We start from the raw sequence: 27,730 nt of genomic DNA, 5'->3' as shown, positions 1-27,730 counted from the left end.
AATTATCAGATAAAGAGCAATCGCTAACCATCCTGTCGACTCTCTCCGTCTTCGCGTCGCAGACCTGTCTTCAGTTCAATCCTGTGATGGTGGAGCCGCAGCCCAGCCAGCATGTGATGGTGTTTGAGAACCAGCGTGGAGTCAGACAATGTGTGCTTCACATGGAAGGACACGCTATGGAGGAGCCGCATGTAAGTGATATACCTACAGGGTGTAACCAGAACGCTGGCATAAACGAAGAAAGGTGATAGTACTGATGATCAGTGATATGATACCACAAAAAAAAACCGGCCAAGTGCGAGTCAGGCTCGCGCAACGAGGGTTCCGTACTACAGTCGTATTTTATCGACATTTTGCACTATAATTCAAAAACTATTATGCATAAAAATAAATAAAAATCTGTTTTAGAATGCACAAGTGAAGCCCTTTCATATGAAAGGTACCCCACTTGATATAGTTATCTTACTACGAAAATTGAAAATACGAATTTTTAGTTCATGACCGCAATTTAATTTTTTTTGGTGTGATGTAACCACAAATTCATGGTTTCCAGATTTTTCCCCGAATGTCTGCTATAAGACCTACCTACCTGCCAAATTTCATGATTCTAGGCATCTAGGCCAACGGGAAGTACTCTGTAGGTTTCTTGATAGACCGACAGACAGACAACAAAGTGATCCTATAAGGGTTCCGTTTTTCATTTTGAGGTACGGAACGCTAAAAATCGCGAAAAAAAAATTCAAATACTCAAATACTTACCCAATTGTCTAAATAGCACTTGAAAATAAAGTATCTGTTTGTGGACATCGATATAAATGACTAGATATGGTCAAGCGAACAAAAATTTTCACAGTTTGGAAACCAACCAACCAAAAAATAAATCAGCGCCACCTCTTAGATAAGAACTAATGATTTAATGAACGACCCGTTTGGATTCCAGACGTCACTGAGGTTGCATTGGTGCATAAGCACCAATGAGTCGGTGCCATTTTGTTTATTCAATAACCCTGTCCATACGAAGTAATCTAAATTTATAAAAGCGAAATACCACTCACTCACTGACTAATAACGAAATCTCAGAAACTATTAAGTATTAAGCCTACAAACTTTAAATTTGGAAGGTAGGTTCTTTCTAGGACGTAGGTGTCAGCTAAGAAACGGTTTTGATAAAATCCTCCCCTAAGGGGGTGAAATGGGGGTTGGAAGGTAGTATGAAAGTCCTGTTTTTAAAGTTAGAGACGTGAAAATCGACATTTAGGTTATTAGCTTAAAAATAATAAAAATCTGTATAAGTTAATTTGGGAAATTCTCCCCTTAAGGGTGGTACAATAGGGGGGGTAAGTTTTTATAGAAAAGTTTTATAACTTTTAACTATTATTATTGTTACTTCAAATTTGAAACGTAGGTTCTTTCTAGGGGGAAGGTATCAGATAAGAAAGGATCTAACTAAATCCCCCCCCCCTCCCCTCTACGGGGGTAAAATGGAAGTTGAAAATTTATATGAAAATCCTATGTTTTTGAAGTTAGAGATATGAAAATTGGCATTTAGGTATTCTGGGTTCCGTGCCTTAAGGTGAGGCTGAGTGAGTAGGTAAGTGAGGCCTTTTGCAGCGGGAAAATTTCAGATCTCATGAGAAACCAGAAATTCTACGCGGACGAAGTCGCGGGCAACTGCTAGTCTATATACTTATATAAAATTCAAAGTCCTGACTGACTGACTGACATATAATATATCAACGCACAGCCTAAACCGCTGGTCCTAAAGGCATGAAATTCGGAGGGTGTGTTCTTTGTAAAGAGTAGGTATCCACTAAGAAAGGATTATTTGAAATTCCACCCCAGTGGGTTAAATGGGGGATGGAAGTTTGTATGAAAGTCCGTCATTTTTGAAGTTACATCGATGAAAATTGGTATTTAAGCTTTCGGTTAAAAATAAAAAAAATACGTATATTTTCATGATTTTTGGAAATTAGGTATACTACCTAGCGGATGAAAGTTTGTATGAAACTCCGTCGTTTTTCAAGTTATTTGCATGAAAATTGATATTTGGGTTTTCGGCAACAAGTGAAGAAATATGTGTTTCAGGATTTTTGGAAATTTAACCCCCACCTCGATTTTCTAAATTCCATCCGAGCGAAGCCGGGGCGGGTCAGCTAGTAATATATAAATCATCTGTTTGTAGAGGATAACCGTGGGCTACTCGTGTCTGCGCAGTCCTCAGCTGGAGACGGCCATCATGAAGGCGCTAGGTTTCCCCTTCGAGCACAATCGCGCGATACGAGACCTCTACATCGACGTGCAGTTCGAAAATATCGAACAGGGTGAGTCATCACTTGAAAAGAGCAACCGCAGAGTTTCTTGCTGGTTCTTCTCGGTAGGAAAGGCATTCCGAACCAGTGGTAAATTAAACGTAAAGCCTCAATAGCTCAACAGGTAAAGGAGTGGACTGAAAACCGAAAGGTCGACGGTTCAAACCCCGCCCGTTGCACTATTGTCGTACCTACTCCTAGCACAAGCCTGACGCTTAGTTGGAGAGGAAAGAAAGAAAAAAAAAACTAGTTAACGATTCAAAAGAACTTGTAATAAGTCTACTTGAATAAAAATGTATTCTATTCTATTTATCATCATCATCATGATCAACCTATCGCCGGCTCACTACTGAGAACGGTTCTCCTCTCAGAGTGAGAAGGGTTTTTGCCATAGTATACCACGCGGGCCAAGTGCGGATTGGCAGACTTCACACACGTCAGACAAAAATAAATAAAAAACCGGCCAAGTGCGAGTCAGACTCGCGCAACGAGGGTTCCGTACTACAGTCGTATTTTTTCGAGATTTTGCACGATAATTCAAAAACTATGATGCATAAAAATAAATAAAAATCTTAGTTTGAAAATTGAAAATACTAATTTATTAGTTCATGACCACAATTAAATTTTTTTTGTGTGATCTAACCCTAAATTCACGGTTTTCAGATTTTTCCCCAAATGTCAGCTATAAGATCTACCTACCTGCCAAATTTCATGATTCTAGGTCAACGCGAAGTACCCTGTAGGTTTCTTGACAGACAGACAGACAACAAAGTGATCCTATAAGGGTTCCGTTTTTCCTTTTGAGGTACGTAACCCTAAGAATCACTTTATTTTATTACTAGCTTATGCTCGCGACTTCGTCCGCGTGGACTACACAAATTTCAAACCCCTATTTCGACCCCTTAGGGGTTGAATTTTCAGAAATCCTTTCTTTGCGGATGCCTACATCATAATAGCTATCTGCATGCCAAATTTCAGCCCGATCCGTCCAGTAGTTTGAGCTGTGCGTTGATAGATCAATCAGTCAGTCAGTCAGTCAGTCACCTTTTCCTTTTATATATTTAGATTACAGTCCAAGAGCCTATCAAGAATTATGTACAAATAAATACAATTTAGTTAAGATAAAAAGTTCATTAAACTTGGCTAAACTGTTTAACAGACTACGTCTTAAATAAATACCTATTTACGAAATAAATAACAATACAATACACAAAACTTATATAAGTATACCTACTTACTGCTTCTTTTAGAACTTTAATTTAATTTAATTTAATTTAATTTAAAGATTAACATGTAATTTAAATCTATGTGTTATATTAATTATTATAATTTACGGCTGTAACTGTGGCGTCACCCGGGTCATAGCTGAAAATCATATATAATAATAATAATAAATATATCTTTATTTGCAAAAAAGATTTGACACATAAGACTGACCACTGGCTCCCAAAGAAGTATAAACTGTGTCATGGGAGCCAGTGCCTTCCCTGTTACATAAGCTTTTTTAATTTACAATACAATTATTGAGTATCTAACTATTACTTAATAATAAAATCTAAATTAAACAATAAAATAAGATAAATAAGTAAAATAAAATAGAATAAAATAAAAATTCACATGGCGTGTGTAATGTGTATATGCGTATGTGTATATGATGCAAGACATTGTAAAAATAAAAATCTTTTTTATTCAAATAAACTTTTACAAGTACTTTCGAATAGTCGGATGCATCTACCACTGGTTCGGAATGCCTTTCCTACCGAGAAGAACCATTACGCTAAGCTGTAGCCTGTACTACACCCATGTGGGGTGGTGTCAGAGATGAAAATGTTACATTTGTACTTTGTTTTTATAGATAGATAGATAGATAGAAATACTTTATTGCACACAAAAAATATTTCATAACTATTACAGAAACTAAAACTAAAAATAATTGTATGCAAAGGCGGCCTTATTGCTCACATTATTTATCTGTGACACCAACAACAAATCAATGCATTTTCTTTCTTTCTTTCAAAATAACTGTGATAGTTCGGACGAACAGACAGACTGGGCAAATGTGTAAGGGTGCCTTTTTACTTTGGTCCTTAAGAGTGCCCTCCATGGTCGCTCTAAGTCGAGCGTGAAACCATGATATGAATTACTAGCTTATGCTCGCGACTTCGTCCGCGAGGACTGCACAAATTTCAACCCCAAATTTCACCCCCTTATCACTTACAACGAAGCCCGGGCACGCACTTTAACTTTTCGGAGTTATGTGCGTTTTAAGAAATTAAATATCACTTGCTTTACGGTGAAGGAAAACATCGTGAGGAAACCTGCATGAATAAGAGTTCTCCATAATATTCTCAAAGGTGTGTGAACTCTACCAATCCGCACATGGCCAGCGTGGTAGACTATGGCCAAAACCCTTCTCACTCTGAGAGGAGACCCGTGCTCTGTAGTGAGCCGGTGATGGGTAGAGCATGATGATGGTGTGTAATATTGCAGTAATAATGCTACCATTCTATCGCTTCGTCTTGCAACCGATAGCTACATAACGTGGCATATCAACACCTCTATCAGATAACAAAACAAATACGTAAGTAATTGATAAGCTAAAAATACAGCAATACAGTTAAAACAATACGTAATTACTTAATTCTTTACATCATAGCGCGAGAACTGACGGGTAATTTGGATGAGGTGCTTGATAAACCGTAATCCTAATAATATTATAAATGTGAAAGTGTGGATGCTTGAATATTTGTTAATCAATCACGCAAAAACTACTGGACGGATTTGGCTGAAAGAAATGGAGATAGATAATCACAAATAAGCTACTTTTTATCCCGGAAGACTCAAAAAGTTCCCGCGGAATTTTGACAAACGTAAATCCACGCGGATGAAGTCACGGGCATCAGCTAGTAGTTTATAAAGTTGTTCATTACATGTGAACAATCTGTTTTTCCTTTTCATCATCATCATGATCAACAGATTACCAACCCACTTCTGAGTACAGCTGCTGGATTGCGGGAAACCTGCATCAATCATTATTAGAATCGCAATCGTTGTGATTGGCTGAATTCATGGCATTCTTGTTGCAACAATACATTGTAGCAGCGGGTTTCAGAATGGGAAAGGTTTCCGTAGACTATAAATATATAAATAAGTAGTCTTGTTTATCTTTTAAGTCAAATCGTTTCACGTCAGCCAAGAAAAAATTCCCTTCCAACTTAGACTGAATCATCACCAGACGAAATTGCAGTTAAAAGTTAAACTAGTATCTGAATAAAAATAAAGCCGTGCAAAAAAACTTGCTAGTCGGATCACAGTAGTTGTGATTATGATATTCACTCTACAATTTTTTTCGATTAAGTAGATCGAAAATAGTTAAGATGACAACTGGTACATGATGAAGGCGACCCTTATTTCACATATGTGAGACTCCACAGACCAGCTGGCAAGTTTAATGTGCCATAAACGCAGATTAGTCATAAATAGGCAACACAGAAGAAATACTATAAAAACTTTCGCAGGTAATCAAGCACCTCTTAAGAATTTCCTACGGGCTCTTGGTCTATTATCAACAGTCGAATGTTTAATCGACTTTGCGTACATTACATCTCAGTCGCTTATCAAACCCCGCCCAAACAACATGGCTCAAGACTTCAAGTTATACGAAAACATATTCATAGAAACAAATCTCCAATCTCCCGATTATGATGGAGTTATTCTCATTTTATATCCACAAGAAATGAACATACGTCAGCCAAGACATATCAGCAGTTTTATTGACAAAATTGCTTTGGTTGATAAACATATACATAAAGTCGCCACAGTATGGAATTGTGATTATGTATCCGGTGGAAGACTGGTGCTTTCTCCGACGGGGAAAATAACGCCGTACCATGATGTTACTGTGGTCAAAGAAGCAGCTAAGAAAGGTATGTTAAGAGCTCTAGATGCTGGCATGAAGAAACCTCTTTTAATCGTCGAAAACATTGTGGATTTCCCCGACGGACAACTTGTATGCATCCTTGGAGGACTTGAAGCATTTTATGTAGCATTACAAATAAGGGAGAGACAAGATTCCAAGAATTTTATCAGAATAGGATTACACGCGGAAGAAAAACATAAAGAGGCGTTTGAAAAAATCGTTAGAAACGCGATTGCTTTGGAAAGATCTAGAATCTTTGCCAGAGACATCGCTGGAGGCGATCCTGAAAGAATGGCACCTCCTAAGATTGTTGAGTTTGTGAAAAACTCGTTTGATGGTGAGAGTAATATAACGGTTAATGTTATAGATGATGAAGAGTTTATTGCTGAAAATTATCCCTTGTTAGCTGCTGTGTCTAGAGCGTCTAATAGAGTAGACAGACACAAGGCTAGAGTTGTTGAAATAGAGTACAATAGCTCTAATCCGACTCGAGTAACAGAAACTTTGCTTTTAGTAGGCAAAGGTGTGACTTATGACACTGGTGGCGCAGATGTTAAGATTTCTGGTAAAATGGCTGGCATGTCTAGAGACAAAAGTGGCGCTGCAGCTGTAGCCGGGTTTCTAAAGGCCTGCGCAATTTTAAAACCGCCCCATTTAAAAGTTATTGGTGTACTATGTCTAACAAGAAATTCTATTGGAGAAGAGTCGTATGTTGCTGATGAATTGTTGATTTCTAAAAGCGGGAAATTTGTACGAGTTACTAATACTGATGCGGAAGGTAGATTCGCGATGGCGGATTCAGTTTTCAAGCTGTCTGAATTGGCTGGGAAGGAATTAAACCCACATATTTATACGATTGCGACATTAACAGGACATGCTAGAGCGTGTTATGGTAACTATACTGCTGCGATGGATAATCATAGTGCGAAAGCAACCAATCATTCTGGACGACTCCAATTCAGTGGTTCTAGGATTGGAGAAGGTTTTGAAGTGTCTACTGTTAGAGCGGAGGACCTTGCGGTTAACAATGGTAAATGTAAGGGAGACGACTTGGTTCAAGTATGTTGTGATACTAAGTACCGAAACCATCAGCTCGCTGCTGGGTTTTTGATTAAAGTAGGAGGGTTAGAGGACAAGAATATTAAGTACACTCATCTAGACATTGCTGGTTCCGCTGGCATGCCTCCCGAAGAACCAACTGCGGTTCCGATTCTTTCGTTGTGTCATTTGCATAAAGTTATGTTGTGAGTTTAAAGCTAATTTGCTTACCTATATATTAATATCTGTCATGGCTTTACACACGTGTTTAGTCGACGTTAGCCCGACTAGTTTCAAACCCATCCGGGGTCACAACCGCGACGCGTGCGCGAACTGACTCCCTTGAAAAAGGACCCCGGTTGGGTTAGTCGGGCTAGCGTCGACTAAACACGTGAGTAAAGCCGTGACAGATATTATATATAAAATGGAAATCACTCACGATAGTTTAAACGCTAAAACTAATTTGCTTAAGCTAAAAATTTGTTATGGGGATGGAGTTATGGAGTCTTAGGCTGAGATCTATAGAGCGCACGTTGGCTTTGCTCAGACTTAAGGTTGAGTTAAAACGAGACAGATTTATGTAAGATATATACATCTGTCTCGTTTTATTTCTGTCTTCAATCTAAGCTAAGGCAGAGTGCGCTCTATAGATCTCAGCCTTAGTGTTGAAAACTTTTTACGAGACTTTCAGCCTCATCTGGTGATAGAAAGGCTAGTATTTTTGGCTTGGTTGTCCAGCGCAAAAAACAGTCAGTATTGGCACCATTGCACGCCGGCGGGTATGATTTGTATTTGAATTTTGAATGATGCCAAGGATATCTGTATGTTCGCGCTGAACAGCCAGGCTGATCCTTTGTGCAAAAAATGAGCCAGCCCTTCTGTCACCAGATGAGTCAATTAACCGCGGTGAAAGGTCTCGTAAAAATTTTGTTGCACTAAAATAATATTATTATTATACTTAGTTGATAATTATTTTATATTTTGTATTATGTATATTAATAAAGGAGTTTTGAAGTTAAAATCTTTTTTTTGTTAACTTTTTTCCTAGGGCGTTAAAAATAAGTGTGTGTATCAGAGTAAATATAACCGTTGAGATAGATTTAGGGTTCCGTACCCGAAAGGCTGCCAACGGGACCCTACTACTAAGCTTACGCTGTCCGTCTGCCGCCGCGGCGTCCGGTCTGTCTGTCTGTCAGCGGGCTGTATCTCATGAACCGTAGAGGTAGATAGGCATAGGAAGTGAGTCGAAATTGTCGCAGACTAGCTTATGCCCGCGACTTTGTCTTGTCCGCGTGGACTACACAAATTTCAAACCCCTATTTCACCCCCTTAGGGGTTGAATTTTCAAAAATCCTGTCTTAGCGGATGCCTACGCCATAATAGCTACCTACATGCCAAATTTCAGCCCTATCCGTCCAGTAGTTTGAGCCTTGCGTTTATAGATCAGTCAGTCAGTCCCCTTTTCCTTTTATATATTTAGATTGTGCATTTCGATTGCCTCTATAACAACAATTAAATAATAGAAATTTCAAAATGGCCGCCATGAAAAAATGATACTTTTTGTACGATGGTACGGAACCTCATGTGCGAGTCCGACTCGTACCTAACCGGTTTTTATAATTTATGTAATGAGTAGGTAAGTATACCTAGTGCGCGACAGGTTGAGATGGCCATCGGGGAGGGAACGCCCCGCACACCCGCACAGCCCTCACGCTAACCCGGTGCGGGAGAGCGCGGGTGACGTGCGGGTGTGCGGGGCGTCCCCCCGCCCCATACCCCGATTGCCATCTCGACCTGTCAAGTACTATATGTACTTAGGTACCTATATTTTTTTTTAATAAATTAATATTAATTTAATATTAATATTAATTTAATATTAATATTAATTTAATATTAATATTAATTTTGTGATTGATATTATTGAGGTAAGATTGAGGTCTTCGTAATCGATTAAGTCTTAAGATAATGCTATCTTTTATTTGTTAAGACTTTGCACATCTTTGAAATTGATGGTGATAACAGGTATCAATTATATTGTTATAATGGTAGATAATTAGGTGCAGGATGTACTAATAAATAATCTAAATATCTACCTGAAAAACTAGATAACCCATTTATGAGACACTGGGTTGGTTTGCACATGCACTCTCAGTGTCTCACGGGTGGTAGATTCATAGACAAATAAAATGGTTCATAAAAGAGCCTACTTACTAACATAGTCATTAGCAATTAATTTTATTACTAACAAAATGGATGTAATATCTGAAATAAAGATGATTATTATTATATACTTACATGTAAAACAAAAAGGTCCAGTGACCTTTTCTTTTTACATCGTCAATTTACGCGTCATCTTTTTACTTCGTCCGCGTGGAGTACATAAATTTCAAACCCCTATTTCGACCCTTTAGGGGTTGAGTTTTCAAAAATGCTTTCTTAGCGGATGCCTACGTCGTAATAGCTATCTGCATGCCAAATTTTAGCCCGATCAATCCAGTAGTTTGAGCTGTACGTTGATAGATCATTCAATTACTCGGTCAGTCACCTTTTCCTTTAATATATTTAAGAACTAGCTGCCCTGGCGAACTTCGTTCCGCCTAACAGTCGATTCAAATTTTTTAAATTTTTCTCTCCGTAAGAACCATCCTTGTACTTACTTCAAGGAATATCTCAGACCTGGGCGCGTTTGGAACTCTCGTAGCTTTAGTTTTAAGTTTGCGTAATAATTATCACCACTATATCTTAGAAATCCAACATCTGACCATCACAAAGAGTTATTTATTACCTATTTTGAATAAATCATTTTTACTTTGAAAAGAATTAGCGAAATCGGTTCAGCGGTTCTCGAGATTTGCGATGACCAACACATTTGGTGATTCATTTTTATATTTATAGATAAGAATATGGATTTCAATTTATTATTTTGTCGCATAGGTTTCATCCCATTCTTCACGAAGGAGAAGATCCTACCTCAGGAGCTGAGGAGCTTACCGTATGACGTGAACAGCGTCATGCATTTTGGGGAACGAGATTATAGCAAAAATGGACACAGGAGCTTCATATTCAAGGTAGGTAGGGAAAGTGGCTGATTATTAACCAAGGGGATAAAGCAGTGTCTTCTGTCGCGGGTGACGATTTAAGTTCACCCAAGACTAAGACGGCTTTATCACCGAGAAAAATACTCTACTTTTCGTACCATTTGCGAAAAAATTAACACAATAATAAGTAATATGAGATAAGCATTTATTAAACGTATTTTTAGAACATTAACTTATTTATAAAAAATAAATTAAAATAAACTTAACGTTTGTATTTGAAGAAAACAAAAACGCGGTAAATTCCTAGGCAAATATTTTTTTGTCGGAAAAGCAAAGGCATCAAGCTCATACATACTCACATCATTCAGTACAATTAATTTCTTTCCCTGTTTTTAACAGATTAAAAATGACTATTGTTATGTTCGCTTTCTGTGGCATTGAATGTCACTTTTTTGAGCAAGTGGTACGAAAAAAACATTATACTCACGACACTGCAAAGCTGATGTAGGAGGCAGCTAGGTTGGAGCAATCTACGGTGGTCCTAGTGTTATGTAAACTTGAACATTGGGGCCGATTCTCTTGTACACAATCCAATGTGTTCTGTGACACAATCTCTAAACTAAACTAAATTATCGGGTCTAAATCTAGTGCTATCCTTTTCCGCAAGCAACATTATGAAAGGGATAGCAATAGATTTAGACGTGCCATTTTAGTTTAGTTTAGAGTTCGTGTACAACGGAATTAGCCACAGTGTTTGGTTTATTATGTGTTAGAATCAGTGCCTCCAAAATAACGATAACAAACATTTAGTACGTTACGCCTCGAGCGATTACACTTTAGTCAATAAAGCTACCTTATAGATATAGGAAAGGATGCTTTTCTGCTTATACTAGGTAATGGAGAGAGCTATGCTTCGAGTTTCTCTACGTGATCAAATCAGAAATGTGGAGATCCGTAGGAGAACCAGAGTAACCGACATAGCTCAACGGGTTGCGAAGCTGAAGTGGCAAAGGGCAGGGCACATAGTTCGTAAAACCAATACACGTTGGGGTACCAAGGTGCTGGAATGGCAACCTCGCACCGGAAGATATAGTGTTGGAAGACCCCCCCCCCCCACTAGGTGGACGGACGATATCAGACGAGTCGCAGGGAGCCGCTGGATTCAGGCGGTGCAAGATCGTGGCGTGTGGAAATCCGTACAACCATCGTACCATAGACTCCCGGAACACCGTACTGTACGCTTACTTTACTATTGATGCCTAATTATAACATAGAACTAATTTAACAGATTTCGTGAAAATCTACTCATCATTTTTTTTCACACAATAGATATAAGAGTTACTTAGCTTAGGTATAATGCGTTCAAAATGATATATCACGCGCCATTTTAACTTTATATGTCAATGATCATGTCAAAAGTACGGTTTTAGTCCTTAATTTAAAGCACCTTTGACATGATAGTTGACCCATAGAGTTAAAATGGCACGTGAGAAGTAAGTTTGTACGGACTATATATTTTAAAGTCATTTAAAATTATCTGAGGTAGGTACTGTACACAAGACTAAAATATATAAGCTTAGCTCTAAACCTGTCCTATTTTTTCAGAATAAACAAACTCAGCAGTCTAGAATAGGATTATCAAAAACAGACCTCAGAAAAATAGAAATTATTTACGGCCCCGAATGTCAAAAAAGAGACCGCCAAGCCAAAATAGATATTTGCAAAAAGTACCCAAGTGTTAGAAGAAAACGTGAATTAAAAATCGATTTGGATATAGTACAAAATTTGAGAATCAATCGCGCTATTAGTCCACCGCCTGAGAACAATCTTACAGACGACATCACAGATAATATAAAAGATCTTAATATTGATGAAGAAGTACAAGATTTAATTGAACAAGTACACAAAATTACCGCTGCTGCATTAGAAAATGAAAGAGTTAATATTTGCAATAATACAAATATCACTACCAGAAAATCAGATACTAATGTATCAGAAACTCAACATATATCAAATGATAAAAGTGTCGTAACTAATGATATTATAAAGATTATAGAAGTAGTAATTCACTATGTTAAAGCAGTAGTAAATAATGCAAAAGCGAATTTAACTGTATTCTGTGATGCTACAAATTCTTTGGAGCTGTTTCAAAGGTCCAAATATTGTGGATGGGGATCAAACAATAGGTGCCCTAAAAGTTACAAGTCAACTAAATCAGGGCTCGTACAGCATTCCACTAAACACAGACCTTTTATAAGACAATCTACTAAACATGGAGGTAATGGTAAAAACGTAAAGTACGATCACTGGTTAAGGTCTGATAATAGTACTCAGGAAGCCATTAATGCTACTAGAAGGAAGAGAGATGTTGAAAAACTAAAATATAAAGATGATGCAACTAATATTAAGTTTAAAAAACAAAATTTGAGAATTAATCGCGATATTAGTCCACCGCCTGAGAACAATCTTACAGACGAAACCACAGATAATATAAAAGAACTTAATTTTGATGAAGAAGTACAAGATTTAATTGAACAAGTACACAAAATTACCGCTGCTGCATTAGAAAATGAAAGAGTTAATATTTGCAATAATACAAATATCACTACCAGAAAATCAGATACTAATGTATCAGAAACTCAACATATATCAAATGATAAAAGTGACGTATCTTATGATATTATAAAGATTATAGAAGTAGTAATTCACCATGTTAAAGCAGTAGTAAATAATGCAAAAGCGAATTTAACTGTATTCTGTGATACTACAAATTCTTTGGAGCTGTTTCAAAGGTCCAAATATTGTGGATGGGGCTCAAACAATAGATGCCCTAAAAGTTACAAGTCAACTAAATCAGGGCTCGTACAGCATTCGACTAAACACAGACCTTTTATAAGACAATCTACTAAAAATAAAGGTAATGGTAAAAACGTGAAGTACGTTCATTGGTTAAGATCTGATAATAGTACTCAGGAAGCCATTAATACTACAAGAAGGAAGAGAGATGTTGAAAAACGAAATTATAAAGATGATATAATTAATATTAAGTTTAAAATACATGATAGTTTTGGTAATATTGTTGATTATTCAAGTAGAAGAAAAAGAGACACTAAAATATCAAACGAAACAGAACTAAACAATGTTTCGATTGAAACAATCGATAGTTTTACACCTATTGGTAATAATAGTAAGGAATCTATTACGGCAATGGATAAGGAAAGAAAACGAAAGGCTGAAACACCAAAGCTCACAGATCTAACCGTTAATAATACTGAAAAAATAAACGCTGCTAAAATAAGAAACAAAAGAGAAGATGATACAACTATTTTATCAGATAACGCAAATAATGTTTTAGAAAAAACAAATGGAAGTCTAGTAACAAACACAAATAATGCATTTACAGAAAGTTTTGTTGAAACAGACAAAACAGTTGAACATGTAAACGTAAATGGTAGTAAGGATGCATTGCGAATGGTTACTAGAGTGTATACTGATAAGAAAGTCGACTTTGCTCCTGTGAGGAGAAGTAATCGGGATGGTCGAGAGTTTAGGTAAGATCTATACTATTTGTAAAGTATAAATCACATACAGTACCCGGCAGGAAATATTGTACATCGACCTTTAGAAAGATATAGCGATTTCGTCTCTGTCGTTGAAACCGATAAAACGTCACATACACATCTTAGACGTTGTGACAGGTACCTCGGTCTGACCAGCTTATGATATACTAGCGACCCGCCCCGGCTTCGCACGGGTAGCTTATTACAATTTTCGTACTGAACTCTATTTTTAGGGTTCCGTACCTCAAAAGGAAAAACGGAACCCTTATAGGATCACTTTGTTGTCTGTCTGTCTGTCTGTCTGTCTGTCTGTCCGTCTGTCTGTCAAGAAACCTGCAGGGTACTTCCCGTTGACCTAGAATCATGAAATTTGGCAGGTAGGTAGATCTTATAGCTGACATTTGGGGAAAAATCTGAAAACCGTGAATTTAGGGTTAGATCACACAAAAAAAATTAAATTGTGGTCATGAACTAATAATTAGTATTTTCAACTTTCGAAGTGAGTGACTATATCAAGTGGGGTATCATAATATGAAAGGTCTTCACCTGTGCATTCTAAAACAGATTTTTATTTATTTTTATGCATCATAGTTTTTGAATTATCGTGCAAATTGTCGAAAAAATACGGCTGTAGTACGGAACCCTCATTGCGCGAGCCTGACTCGCACTTGAATGGTTTTTTTAATAAAATATAATCCAGGAATAAAGTCGCTTTCTACTGGTGAACGAATTTTCAAAATCGGTTCAGTAGTTCCAGAGATTACCCCCTACAAACAAACTTATAAATTTTACCTCTTTATAAAATTAGTATATTTAGATAATACTTAAAATAATTATTTTAGTTCTAGAAATAGAGAAAGTGATAATGAAGAGCAGCGCGATGACTCCTCGTCATCAGAAAGTGACAAAAGAAAAAGAACAACTAGAAGTAAAAAGGAAAAAAGAGAAAGGGATGACAGCAGAGAAAGGGAAAGAGAAAGAACCAGAGAAAGGGACAGACATCGGGTAGTAACAGAAGACAGGTAATATTTTTGCAGAGTCCTTCGATGCTGCTGCTTGTAGACTAGGGATAGATCTTGTAGGGACTTTCACATGCCACGGTCTAGCGCCGCCTAAATCCAGTTTCTCCGTGCGACTCGTTAGATATCGTCTGTCAACCTAGTGGGGGTCCTGCCAACTTTTCATCGCCATTGCAACACCTTGCGCAAGGTGCAACGTCGAAAGAACAACACTAGAATATTTAATTTTAGACCACAGAACAGAAGGCCCAAAGGCAAAGGAGGAAGGCAGAGACGCCTTCTACCGGAAATAGTGCCACTAACGAAGGGGAATAAAGAGTTTTATGCTGAACGGATATGGCCTGATGGGGTGGTCAGATACGTTGTCGCTCAGGATTCTACTTGTGAGTATGCTGCTTAATATTTTTTTAAATGCAAGATAGGCTTGCGCTTGAAGACAATCATGCAGGAAAGCAATGATGAGGTCTGGGTTGGAGCGCACTTGCCTAGAAGATGACTTTTGCTTTAATAATAAATATTTTTTATTTCAGGCAATGAAAATATAGTCCATAACAATAAACACACAATATGAAGCGGATTAAATTAATATTAAAATTGAATAGAATAAGAATATAAATGAAAAAAAAAAGGTCTTTGCAGGTCTTTAGACTGTAGGTGACAGGAAACACTGAAGCCGGAAGGGCTTTCCATAACTATTATAAGCGAACTTAGGGGTTCATTACAGAAACGTTGAGCAAAAACGTTTCATGCGAGTAGATTGGATGTCGAGTGGATTGTCCAATGGTGTAGTTAGTACCTATTGGTAGAATGGAAAAAGGAAAAGGTTGAACTTAAACTGGGCACCTTCAGAGCTAGTCTCTACATAGTACCTATAAAATAAAGTCGCTTCCCGCTGTCTGTATGTATGTATGAACGCGTAGATCTTTTAAACTACGCAACGGATTTTAATGCGGTTTTCACCAACAGATAGAGTGATTCAAGAGGAAGGTTTATACCTAGGTATAATTTAATTCTCAAAAATTGAGATCCCAAGACAAATTGAAATAATGTGAAGTAGGTCGGAAAAAAATCCTCTCATTTGAGAGTTTCCGAGGCAATGACACCTCAATGCCACCACATTAGTATCTACATTGCACCATGCGAAGCTGGGGCGGGCCGCTAGTTTTTTATATTTATGGTTAGGCTTCATCACCATCATCATTATCATCAGCCTGTAGACGTCCACGGTTGGACATAGGCCTTCCCTAAAGAACGCCACCACACCCCGTCCACAGCCTTCCTCACCCAGCCACTTCCCGCCAGCCTCTTTATATCGTCGGTCCATCGTGCTGGAGGGCGTCCCACACTACGCTTGCTTAAACGCGGTCTATGATACAGAACAGAACAGATATGATATACCTAGTGCAAACGCAGTAGTTTTTTCGGAAACGTTTAAATAACTTGTTTAGATTAAAATACCTATATTTATACTAAAAAAACATTTTTCATATTATTGTAGATAATTTACAATCCATTCGTGCGCGTCTCGCGGAAGTCAACGATATACTGAAGAAAAAGACCTGTGTCCGCATCAACGAAGTCTCGGAGAAAGAGGGAGAGAGATATAACGACTACCTTGTCATAGATACTAGCGCGGATTACGTCACAGGAAGAGTTGGAGGGAGACAGGTACATGTTATTTACGTTTTCTTTAGGAATTCAGATCAGATCCCATAAAAAACTGTGCACCTACCTACATGTGGCAGAAAATGATGTACATTGACCTTTAGAAGGAAATAGCGGATTTGTAGAGCATTGTCTATGTCGTTGAGACCGACGAAACGTAATATAGGTATGAGTGACAGAGACAACGCCCTACAAAGCCGAAAAGCCATTCTAAAAGCCGAAATTTTCTTCACTTAATTTTTTAAATCACCATCAACTCAACTTATCGCCGGCTCACTACTGAGTACGGGTATTTTCTATGATAATGAATTGTATGAATAAATGAGAATGGGTTCAGGCCATAGTCTACCACACTGGCCAGATACGGGTTAGCAGACTTCCCGAATGTACTTATAATAAAATGGATCAAGCGTGCCTTCTGTTCGTGCCATGACTCATTTTACGCGACTCACAGTTCAAAAAAGTTATGCTCCTTTGGCTGAATCCTTCTGGCTTCTCCCCAGGTATTCTGTTAAGACGTTTAAATAAATACCGAGTCTTAGACCTTTGAAATAAAGTGCAATTCAGCTCGCACAGCGCTGCGATCTGAACTGCATTTAATTGCATCTGGCTACCTGAGATGGTAGCTATATACCTTTTATTATTATTATCTTTTACATAAACTGGGACAGTAAATAGGAATTTAATAACAACGTGTCCCATTTCAGAAAGAGATAGATATATTTGTATTTGCTTTGGTTAAAAAGAAATGACTGAATGTCATTATCCTTGACGCATGCGCCATGCCCTCATTTCTAGTTTGTGCTGCCATATGGTTAGTTTTTCCCGGAATATAGGGTAAACCTCTCGCATTGCCAAGGGTCACAGGTAGAGATCTTTGATAGTGATAAATATGCATGCAGTCACACACTCCCCTTACACACACGCATACACACACACACACACACACACACACACACACACACACACACACACACATACTCACAAACACACAAGCATACACACACTGTTGTAATTTTATTATTGTGTATTTTATTCTAAATCTATTCTGTTAAAATAGATGCCATTATAATTTTAAGTAATCTTTTGTGGCCTTCTGTCAAAACTAGATTTAGATTTAAATAATAATTATGTAATTACGCTGTTGATTACTTTCAAATAAACAAAAAAAAAAATAAGTGCTTCCCTGTCCATTTTTGCTTTCTTTTTAGGGTTCCGTACCTCAAAAGGAAAAACGGAACCCTTATAGGATTACTTTGTTGTCTTCTGTCTGTCTGTCGATCTGTCAAGAAACCTACAGGGTACTTCCCGTTGACCTAGAATCATGAAATTTATCAGGTAGGTATGTCTTATACCAGACATTCGGGGAAAAATCGGAAAACCGTGAATTTGTGGTTACATGACACAAAAAAAATTGTGGTCATGAACTAATAATTAGTATTTTCAATTTTCGAAGTAAGATAACTATATCATTTGGAATATCATATAAAAGGTCTTCACCTGTGCATTCTAAAACAGATTTTTGTTTATTTTTATGCATCATATTTTTTGAATTATCGTGCAAAATGTCGATAAAATCCGACTGTAGTGCGGAAACCTCGTTGCGCGAGCCTGACAACATAGTGACAACAGAATTAGCCACTTTGATTATTTTTATAATATAAATAAGTTTACAATAACGAGTCAAATAAATTATGCAAGAAGTTCAATGAAATAACACAAATAATAGTTCAAAAGTACAAAATATTAAAAAATCACTTGTTTTGGAAACTAAAATTGGGTAAAACTAAATTCTCCAACATGGCAACACGCTTCCAGAAATGTCTATGAACTCTGATCGCTGATTGGCTGCTGTCACGATCTAGAATATTCTCTATTGGCTGGCGGGGATTCATATAAAAGCGCGTAGAAAGCGCGCGGCTTCAAACACGTTTCAATCTTTCTATGTGAAGTGCAAGTGGACTGTGTTAATTTTAATGAGATTTTAGTGATATTTTGATACGAAATGGTGGCGATAGGCATCGATTTGGGTACGGCGTGTTCTTGTGTGGCTGTGTGGCGTGACAACAGTGTGGAAGTGATACCCAACGAGCACGGGAACAAAATAACACCTTCGTACGTAGCCTTCACCCCGCGCGAGCGTTTGATCGGTGACCCCGCGAGGAACCAAGCATCTGTCAATGCTAGTAATACTATTTTTGGCGCGAAACGTTTGATCGGGCGGGCTTTTGACGAGGTAGGGCTGCAAATGGATCTACGGCATTTCCCCTTTTCGGTGACCAACGACAACGGTAAGCCAAAATTATAGTTAACTACAAAAGCCAAAAAAGGTTTTTTGCTCCCGAGGAAATAAGCGCTATGATACTTTTCAGGATGAAGGAGTTAGCTGAGGAGTATCTGGGATGTAAAGTCGATAAGGCCGTGGTTACCGTGCCTGCGTATTTCAGTGATTCGCAGCGACAAGCTACCAGGCTCGCAGGAAAGATCGCTGGTCTGGAAATTATTAGAATCATTAATGAACCCACTGCCGCGGCACTCGCGTATGGTTTAAGCAGAAACTTAAAGGGGGAACGTAATGTTTTGGTGTACGATCTAGGTGGAGGCACTTTCGATGTATCGATTTTGAGCATCGGCGAGGGTTCGGTGTACGAAGTTAAAGCAACGGCTGGGAACCCAAGATTGGGCGGCGAAGATTTCGACAACCGCATCGTTGCCTACTGTCTTGAGGACATCAAAAAACGGCACGGTACGGAGGTTAAAAGCGCCCGATCTTTGAGAAGACTTAAATTCGGTGCCGAAAAAGCGAAGCGGTCTCTAACTTCCGCTATGGAGGCAGTGATACAAGTCGAAACTATCAAAGATTCCAAAGATTACACCGGTCATGTTTCTCGCGCCTTATTCGAGCAATTGTGCTCGGATTTGTTTCAAGACACGCTAAATTTGTTGACCAAGCATTGATGGATGCTGACATGACGAAAAACGATATACACGACGTCATCCTAGTCGGTGGCAGCACAAGAATACCGAAGATCAAGAAGATGCTCAGCGAATACTTCGGTAGAAAGAATATTATAAGCTCTATCAACCCGGACGAGGCTATCGCTTGCGGTGCAGCCATTCAAGCGGCCATCTTGTCTGGGGAGCGGAGTAATAAAATTAAGGATTTGTTGTTGGTTGATGTTGTGCCATTATCACTAGGACTAGAAACAGCAAGAGGCATGATGTTCAAAGTCATCGAGCGTAACACCCCAATACCCTGCCGTTACACCAAAGAAATGACAACACTAGAAGATTACCAGAGCAGCATGACCATCGAGATCTTCGAAGGCGAGCGTACTTTGACAAAAGACAACCGTTTGTTGGGCGTTTTTGAACTTCAAAACATTCCACCAGTACCGCGTGGAGTAGCGAAAATCGATGTCATTTTTGATATCGATACTAATGGGATTCTAACAGCTTCTGCGAAAGACAAAAGTACAGGGAACAGCGAGAGTATCACGATAAACAATGTCCTGCAGATGTCTCAACAGGAGATAAGTAAGATATTTCTAACTCTGAGAAGTTTAAAGAAGAAGACATCGAGAATAAACTACGATTGGAAGTCAGGAACCAACTGGAGACGTACATTTATAATGTGAAAAAGATCTGTTGTTTGAGAATTTGGAGGGGCTGACTGGTAGTGAATGCGCAGATATGATTGGGGAATGTAAATCGGCGATCGCTGGTTGGACGAAAATCCTGATTGCTTGAGAGAGGAGTATGAAAGAAAATGACTGAATTATTACGTAATTGGTCGTCCAATATAAGGAAATTAGATATTGCCACTTATAGAATCAAAAGGCAGAAAAATGGCGAAACAGTTGAAGGGACTACCATTGAAGAAGTAGTAGATTACCGTTAAATTATAAAATGATTGACATTACATAAGTAAATGGTTTTAAACAAGATTTTGTGGAAGGTTCTAATTGTTATTTCATAATGGTAAGTACTTAGAACGTAGGTATACCTGAGGTATACCTACCTGCTTATCTAAGCTTACCTAAACATTTGTTTTACTAACTCGGTTTTGGCCGCATGAAAATGTTTCGTTCAAACAAAACCGGGACGAGCTACGAATCCCGACTTGCTCAAACCTTTGTTTGTTGTGAAAGTCCCATTGTTTTTATTTCATTTTGATTAACACAAAATTTTATATTGCAATATTTTAATCGAATAAAATTATGATTTCAGTTGGGATGGCAGCTGCTGAACTGGCATCGTAATATCATTAAGATGATTGAGATCTGCGCGATTGCGGGAGAATCACAGCTACAATGTCACGATCGCAATCATCTCTAATTGGTTAATGCTCGCTCACTATTGGCCACAATGCATTGTTGCAACAAGAATCGCACAAATGCAGCCAATCACAACAATTGAGATTGTAATAATGATTGATGGAGGTTTTAGACAATCGCTCTACAATGCATCGATTCTGACAAAGGATATCCAGATAGAAAAACTTCAGCATGAAGAAAGGCAACGGTATCCAAATAAAAAAGTTACCTACCACTTTTCTTTTACGTGTTCAATTATTGTTATACTTACTAGGTGCATATTTTTTTTAGAATAGTTGTAAGTAAAATTATTGATATGTTGTATTCTACCTCATATAGATAGCTCTGTGGTTTAACAAATCAATAATTGAATAATGTTGTATTCGAATGTGTTCTTTTTTCCAATAAAGTTATGCGTAATAATAGGATTTGTTTTATTTTATACTCTTTTAACTAGTTAAGTAACAAGTTACTTGACATATTTAAATTTTATTGTCGCCAAAAATGTTTTCACGAATGGCTGGTATAGTGTTTAAATAATTTATTTTTCTTATATCCATGAATACAAGAGAGACTAAAGAAAAATAAATTATTAAATCCGAAATTTATAAATAACTAGCTGATGTCCGCGACTTCGTCCGCATGGAATTAGTTGTTTAAAAATCCCGTGGGAACCCTTTGATTTTCCGGGATAAAAAGTAGCCTATGTCACTCTCCAGGTCTTTATCTATGCCCATGCAAAAATCATGTCAATCCGTTGCACCGTTGCGACGTGATTGAAGGACAAACCAATAAACCAACAAAGATAGGTAAAAGATAGAATGTTTTTTTATTCATGTAAACTTTTTACAAGTGCTTATGAATAGTCAGGTAGTTTTAATTTACCACTGGTTCAGAATGCCGTTCCTACCGAGAAGAACCAGCAAGAAACTCGGCGGTTGCTCTTTTTAATTTTTCAATTTACAATGTTATTATACCGTACTATACAAGCCATTGCAGCCCCGTGCATTGCTGGAGCGAGTCAAACAAACACACTTTCGCATTTATAATGACTAATGAGGGTACCTACTGATTAATCTATCTGTAATCTGTCGATAAGTTAGGTAGGTACTCAGCAACGCTTTTATTTATTAAAAAAATCCCATACTTAATTTTTTTAGCAAAATGACACCGTTGTTTTATAATAATTATCATCGGCAGATTACGGATAGAACAACAATTTCGATCGTTAGGCAATTTATTAGAACATTTTATGGTTCTATCTTTTATAGTTTAGGCAGCGTACGCAAAATAAGTAACTTTTCTGGTTGATTTTTTACACCTTGTGTCCGAAAAACCCAAATATCTTACGGAACCCTATTTTTTTCCAAAATAAAATATAGCCTATGTTACTCGTGGATAATGTAGCTTTCGAATGGTGAAAGAATTTTTAAAATCGGTCCAGTAGTTTTTGAGCCTATTCAGTACAAACAAACAAACATACAAACAAAGTTTTCCTCTTTATAATATTAGTGTAGATTTTTACTCTCTGTAATTTCAGTAACAATAAAGTTGTTTTAAATTAAATTAAATTAAATTCTGGAAAAAAACTGAAACATCTAGAAAATTGCAAAACTTTCTACAACAGCTCGAACATTTTTGGTGACACTTAATATTTAAAAAAAATGTTCGGCTTACCTTAGTAAATAGTGAGCCTAACATTTTTTTTGATTGGGGAGCTTATTACCGCCGCACTCAGAGTCGCTAATCGTTACTTAATTGAGTTAAAACGAGACAGATTTATGTGAGAGATATAGCTCTGTCTCGTTTAACTCAATCTTATGTAACGATTAAGCGACTGCGTTAATGTTGTATGAAGCCTAGAATAAAATTAGCTGTAAGTAATTTTGTACCGTATAATGACCTATTCACCTACTTATTTTTTAGGGTTCCGTTCCTCAAAAGGAGAAACAGAACCCTTATAGGATCACTTTGTTATCTGTCTGTCTGTCTGTCTGTCCGTCTGTCTGTCAAGAAACCTACAGGGTACTTTCCGTTGACCTAGAATCATGAAATTTGGCAGGTAGGTGGGTCTTATAATTGGCATTAGGGGAAAAATCTGAAAACCGTGAATTTGTGGTTACATCACACAAAAAAAATTAAATTGTGGTCATGAACTAATAATTAGTATTTTCAATTTTGAAAGTAAGATAACTATATCAAGTGGGGTATCATATGAAAGGTCACCAGTGCATTCTAAAACAGATTTTTATTTATTTTTATGTATCATAGTTTTTGAATTATCCTGCAAAATGACGACAAAATACGACTGAATAACGGAACCCTCGTTGCGCGAGCTTGACTCGCACTTGGCCGTTTTTTTTGTATGATTTTGTTGGTGGTTCAATAAAATAATAATAAAAAATAACGAACCCCATATTTTTTTGTTTTCAGAACTTCGGCTCAATAGAACTATTCGAGGGTGGGCAGCATCGGCAGCACGCCGCAATGATGGTGATGGCGATGCTCGGCTTCTACTTCGAGCCCTCCCGCCATGACCGCGACCAGTTCGTGCGGGTGCACAACCGGCATATACGACCAGGTTTTTTTTTATTTATTCAGATACAAGTTAGCCCTTGACTGCAATCTCACCTGGTGGTAAGTGATGATGCAGTCTAAGATGATAGCGGGCTAGCCTGGAAGGGGTATGGCAGTTTTTATTAAACCCATACCCCTTTGGTTTCTACACGGCATCGTACCGGAACGCTAAATCGCTTGGCGGCACGGCTTTGCCGGTAGGGTGGTAACTAGCCACGGCCGAAGCCTCCCACCAGACCAGACCAGAAATTTAGAAATTATAAAATTCCAAACCCCTGCCAGGAATCGAACCCGGGACCTCCCACTATTAAGACCACAACGCTCACCACTGCGCCAGGGAGGTCGTCGTAAAGAAGAAATCGTCGTTTAAAAAAAACTTGAAAATATAAGTCCCGCAAATTGCTATTGCGCCGGAACCATGTCTCATTAACATCTAAATGACGTCATTTTGACGTCAGCCGAAATAAAAATATACCATCAGCTCGAAACTTCAGTCTAGTGCTGACGTCACTAACATGGCGGTCACGCGCATTAGCAATTTGCGATACTTATCCATACTTCCATACTAATATTATAAATGCGAAAGTGTGTCTGTCTGTCTGTCTGCTAGATGTCCCATCCGTTCAACCGATTTTGATGAAATTTGGTACAGAGATAGCTTGCATCCCGGGGAAGGACATAGGCCACTCTTTATCCCGGAAAATTAAAGAGTTCCCACGGGATCTCGAAAAATGTAAATCCACGCGGACGAAGTCGCGGGCATCAGCTTATTACAATAAAACTTAAAGCTAGCCTTACCTAATTACTATATAAATCATGCCCGCGTGGAATGGTGCCAAGAATACTGGCTGCATTTCCGCGCTGGACAGCCAGGCTGGACCGTTGCGACCAGGTTCGTATATAGGTATAGTTTCCGGCAGTTAAATAGTCGCGTCTGACCTGTCGAGCTCGCGCAGATATTGTTCCACGCGCTCGTGTACTGTGTACGGATTAGCACTCACACTAATGCAGATGGCGAACGCGGGGTGCAACGTGGCGCGTGGGCTGGTGTGCTCCGCTCCCCCATACGTAACGCCACCTAAAAATGCTATTTAATTATCTTCGACCAGTGCTTTTTTTATACAGATAGCGAGCAAACGAGCAGGCGGGTCACCTGATGTTAAGTGATTACCGCCGCCCATGAACATTTGCAGCACCAGAGGAACCGCCGATGCGTTGCCGGCATTTTAAGAATTTGTTGGTCCGCCCCTTGAATAACCCCATGTTGTAATCTAGTGGGAACACCGCCGATGGGAGTTGGTTCCACAGTTTGCATGTGCTTGGTTGTTGCCAGTCATGACATACGGATTCAAGACATGGTTGCTATCTATAAAAAGATCTCAGAGGTCACTCAGCGGGTGATGGAGAGAGCTATGCTTGGAGTATTTTTACTCAAATCAGAAATGAGGAGATCCGTAGAAGAAACCAGAGTAACCGACATAGATGAACGGGCTGTGGCAACGGGCATTGCATAAATTGGAAGAAACGATAGACATTAGATTTCCAATGAAACGAATGGTTGAATATCATCTGATGCTTTTATAATAGGTACCTACCCATCATGTTCAACCCATCGCCATCAATAACGGGTCTCCTCACAGAATGAGAAGGGTTTGGCTAGTCTACCACGCTGGCAATATGCAATTGGCAGGCCTCACAGACCTTTGAGGACATGGAGAACTCTCAGGTATGCAGGTTTCCTCACGATGTTTTCCTTCAAAGCAATTGATATTCTATCACTTAAAATTAGAAAAGTTAGAGGTGCGTGCGCGGGATCAAACCCCGACCTTCAAATACGAAGCAAACGTCTTAACCACTAGGCTATCACAGCCTACCCAGTAGTAAGAATTGATCCGTCGATTTTCAGACAAACTGCACCACTTCGAGAAGATTCGACCTGAAGCCACCCTGAACCTCCCCTATGACTACACGAGCGCCACCCACCCCGCCTGGCAGTTTTGGAGGAGAGTGGGGCACACTGGTATATCCTCCGTTGCCACTTATAAGGATCAGGTAAACTATGCGTCTTTCTCATTTTTTAAAATTCAGATACAAGTTAGCCTAAATCACATCTGGTGGTAAGTGATAATGCAGTCTAAGATGGAAGCGGGCTAACCTGTAAGGGGTATGGCAGTTTTTATTAAACCCATACACCCTTTGGTTTTGGAACGCTATATCGCTTGGCGGCATGGCTTTGCCGGTATGGTAAAGAACTAACCACGGCCGAAGCCTCCCACTAGACCAGACAAGAGAAAATTTAGAAATTATAAAAGGAATCTGCCAGGAATCGAACCCGGGACCTCCTACTAATAAGACCACACCTCACCACTGCGCCAGGGAGGCGCAACCAACTTCCCAAATCAGAACTGCAACTGACAACTTTTTGACAGAACATCCAATAACTTTATCCCGACTTGGGACTCGAACCGGCGATATCACGATCCGTAGCAAAATATGTCAAACAGTCCATAACCTTCTAAACAAACTTATAGTACGTGACAGACACAAGAAACCTACAGGGTACTTCCCGTTGACCTAGAATCATAAAATTTGGCAGGTAGGTAGGTCTTATAGCTGACATTTGGGGAAAAATCTGAAAACCGTGAATTTAGGGTCACACAAAAAAAATTAAATTGTGGTCATGAACTAATAATTAGTATTTTCAACTTTCGAAGTGAGTGACTATATCAAGTGGGGTATCATATGAAAGGTCTTCACCTGTACATTCTAAAACAGGTTTTTATTTATTTTTATGCATCATAGTTTTTGAATTATCGTGCAAAATGTCGAAAAAATACGACTGTAGTACGGAACCCTCATTGCGCGAGCCTGACTCGCACTTGGCCGATTTTTTTAATCCGTTGAAGGTTTTCTACAAAAAAATACTTTACTACCACCTAGTGAAGCAGCAATGTAGAACAAACCAACCTCGGTGGCTATCATTCTGTGTTAGACACTGAGTTAGCGAATCACCTAGCAGGTAGCAATCGGGCTGGGGACGCCCCGCACAGCCCGCGCGGTAACCCGCTGGCGCGAGACAGTACGGGTGTGCGGGGTCCCCCCCGCCTCATAACCCGATTGCTATATCGAGTGTCGACCTCACGCGCACTAAAGGTACCTACCTAACCTATTCAGAACCTCGATAGCTCAACGGTTATAGGAGCGGACTGCAAACCGAAAGTCGCCGGTTCAAATCCCACTCGTTGCACTATTGTCGTACCTACTCCTAGCACACAAGCTTTACGCTTAAATGAAGGGGAAAGGGGAATATTAGTCAGCATGATAAACTTAGCTAATATTCTTTAAAAAAAAAACCTACCTATCTAATATCTTAAGAAGGACACAGCGGCTTCGTAGAGTGCTGTCTCGGTCGTTGAGAACGACAAAGCGTCATATGGGTATGAGTGACAGAGACAACGCTCTACAAAGATGAAATGTCATTCTAAAGGTCGATGTTTACCACTTTCGGCCAATCCATCAGCCTGTTTGCGTCCACTGCTGGACATAGGTCTTTCCAAGAGCACGCCACCAAACACGGTCCTCAGCCTTCCTCATCCACCCGCTCCCCACCACCTTAGGGGGGGAATAGCAGGGCTGCCGGGAACTGGGGGCCTTTGTCTGTTGGCGCTGCTCATTAGAAGTAATGCCCATACTGACCACGCTGGGCAGGCGGGTTGGTCAGCGCAGGGCTGTAGGCCATTTCGCACCAGTGACGCTGCTGCCCGTCTCTAGTCTGTGTTATTTAAAGCCAAGCCATTTGGAATGGTTATCCCGCCATTCTTCGGTCGCCATATCCTCGTTCGCTGATTCGCAGGGGGCACCGCGAGCCGGTGAGGTTGACATTTGGGGTGTTAAGATGTTAGTGCACCCCCTTACCCCCCCGCCGCGTTACTTTCGGTCGCGTATTGTAAATTGGTACCTAGTCAGAGTTCATAATTTTTCTCTCTTCAGGACCCAGACGGCTCCATCATGAAATCGCTCGGTCAAAATGAAAAACTTCTGTCCGACGTCGACATAATAAAAATCAACAGTGTCTATGGTGTGCATTGCTTCCAGAAACAAGCGCGAATCAAAAAAGCAAAAAGCAGAGGAAACTAAACCAGTGATAGTCTGATCGCTTAGAAATATCCAATCTAGATGATAAAAAGTTCAATATAAGTTTTGGTTAGGACAAATGGTTAAGGTAAATAAATAAATTACAAAATAAATGTATTTATCATAAAAGCTATTTGTTTTATTATACTATCAGT

At 39.0% G+C, this 27,730-nt stretch overlaps 2 protein-coding genes and 1 pseudogene across 2 annotated transcripts; all 3 read left to right on the top strand.

The window, feature by feature from the left end:
* Nucleotides 1–14: 14 nt before the first annotated feature.
* LOC117994924 (uncharacterized protein PF3D7_1120600-like) lies at nt 15–27,683 on the top strand. The gene is made up of 10 exons (XM_069508359.1): nt 15–191; nt 2,183–2,321; nt 10,201–10,334; nt 11,910–13,855; nt 14,707–14,886; nt 15,115–15,266; nt 16,382–16,551; nt 23,298–23,445; nt 25,348–25,493; nt 27,432–27,683. Exons 1-10 carry the CDS (start codon nt 87–89, stop codon nt 27,576–27,578), a joined length of 3,267 nt encoding a protein of 1,088 aa, XP_069364460.1. The 5' UTR covers nt 15–86; the 3' UTR covers nt 27,579–27,683.
* Dip-B (Dipeptidase B) lies at nt 5,896–8,287 on the top strand. Its single transcript, XM_034983027.2, has one exon. It carries the CDS (start codon nt 5,947–5,949, stop codon nt 7,474–7,476), a length of 1,530 nt encoding a protein of 509 aa, XP_034838918.1. The 5' UTR covers nt 5,896–5,946; the 3' UTR covers nt 7,477–8,287.
* LOC117995042 (heat shock protein 68-like) lies at nt 18,466–20,529 on the top strand (annotated as a pseudogene).
* Nucleotides 27,684–27,730: the final 47 nt, after the last annotated feature.

The sequence above is a fragment of the Maniola hyperantus genome, chromosome 28 (assembly GCF_902806685.2).
Source record: "Maniola hyperantus chromosome 28, iAphHyp1.2, whole genome shotgun sequence".
Classification (NCBI taxonomy): Eukaryota; Metazoa; Arthropoda; class Insecta; order Lepidoptera; family Nymphalidae; genus Maniola; species Maniola hyperantus.
The sequence above is the reverse complement of the archived record's forward strand: the minus strand, read 5'-3'. Positions and strand labels throughout refer to the sequence as shown.

Excerpts from the sequence above, each read along its gene's own strand:
- LOC117994924 (XM_069508359.1), top strand. The coding sequence starts at position 87 with ATGGTGGAGCCGCAGCCCAGCCAGCATGTGATGGTGTTTGAGAACCAG. Across the intron at positions 2,322-10,200 it reads GTTCGAAAATATCGAACAGG|GTTTCATCCCATTCTTCACG; the intron begins GTGAGTCATCAC and ends TTTGTCGCATAG. Across the intron at positions 13,856-14,706 it reads CGGGATGGTCGAGAGTTTAG|TTCTAGAAATAGAGAAAGTG; the intron begins GTAAGATCTATA and ends TAATTATTTTAG.
- Dip-B (XM_034983027.2), top strand. The coding sequence starts at position 5,947 with ATGGCTCAAGACTTCAAGTTATACGAAAACATATTCATAGAAACAAAT.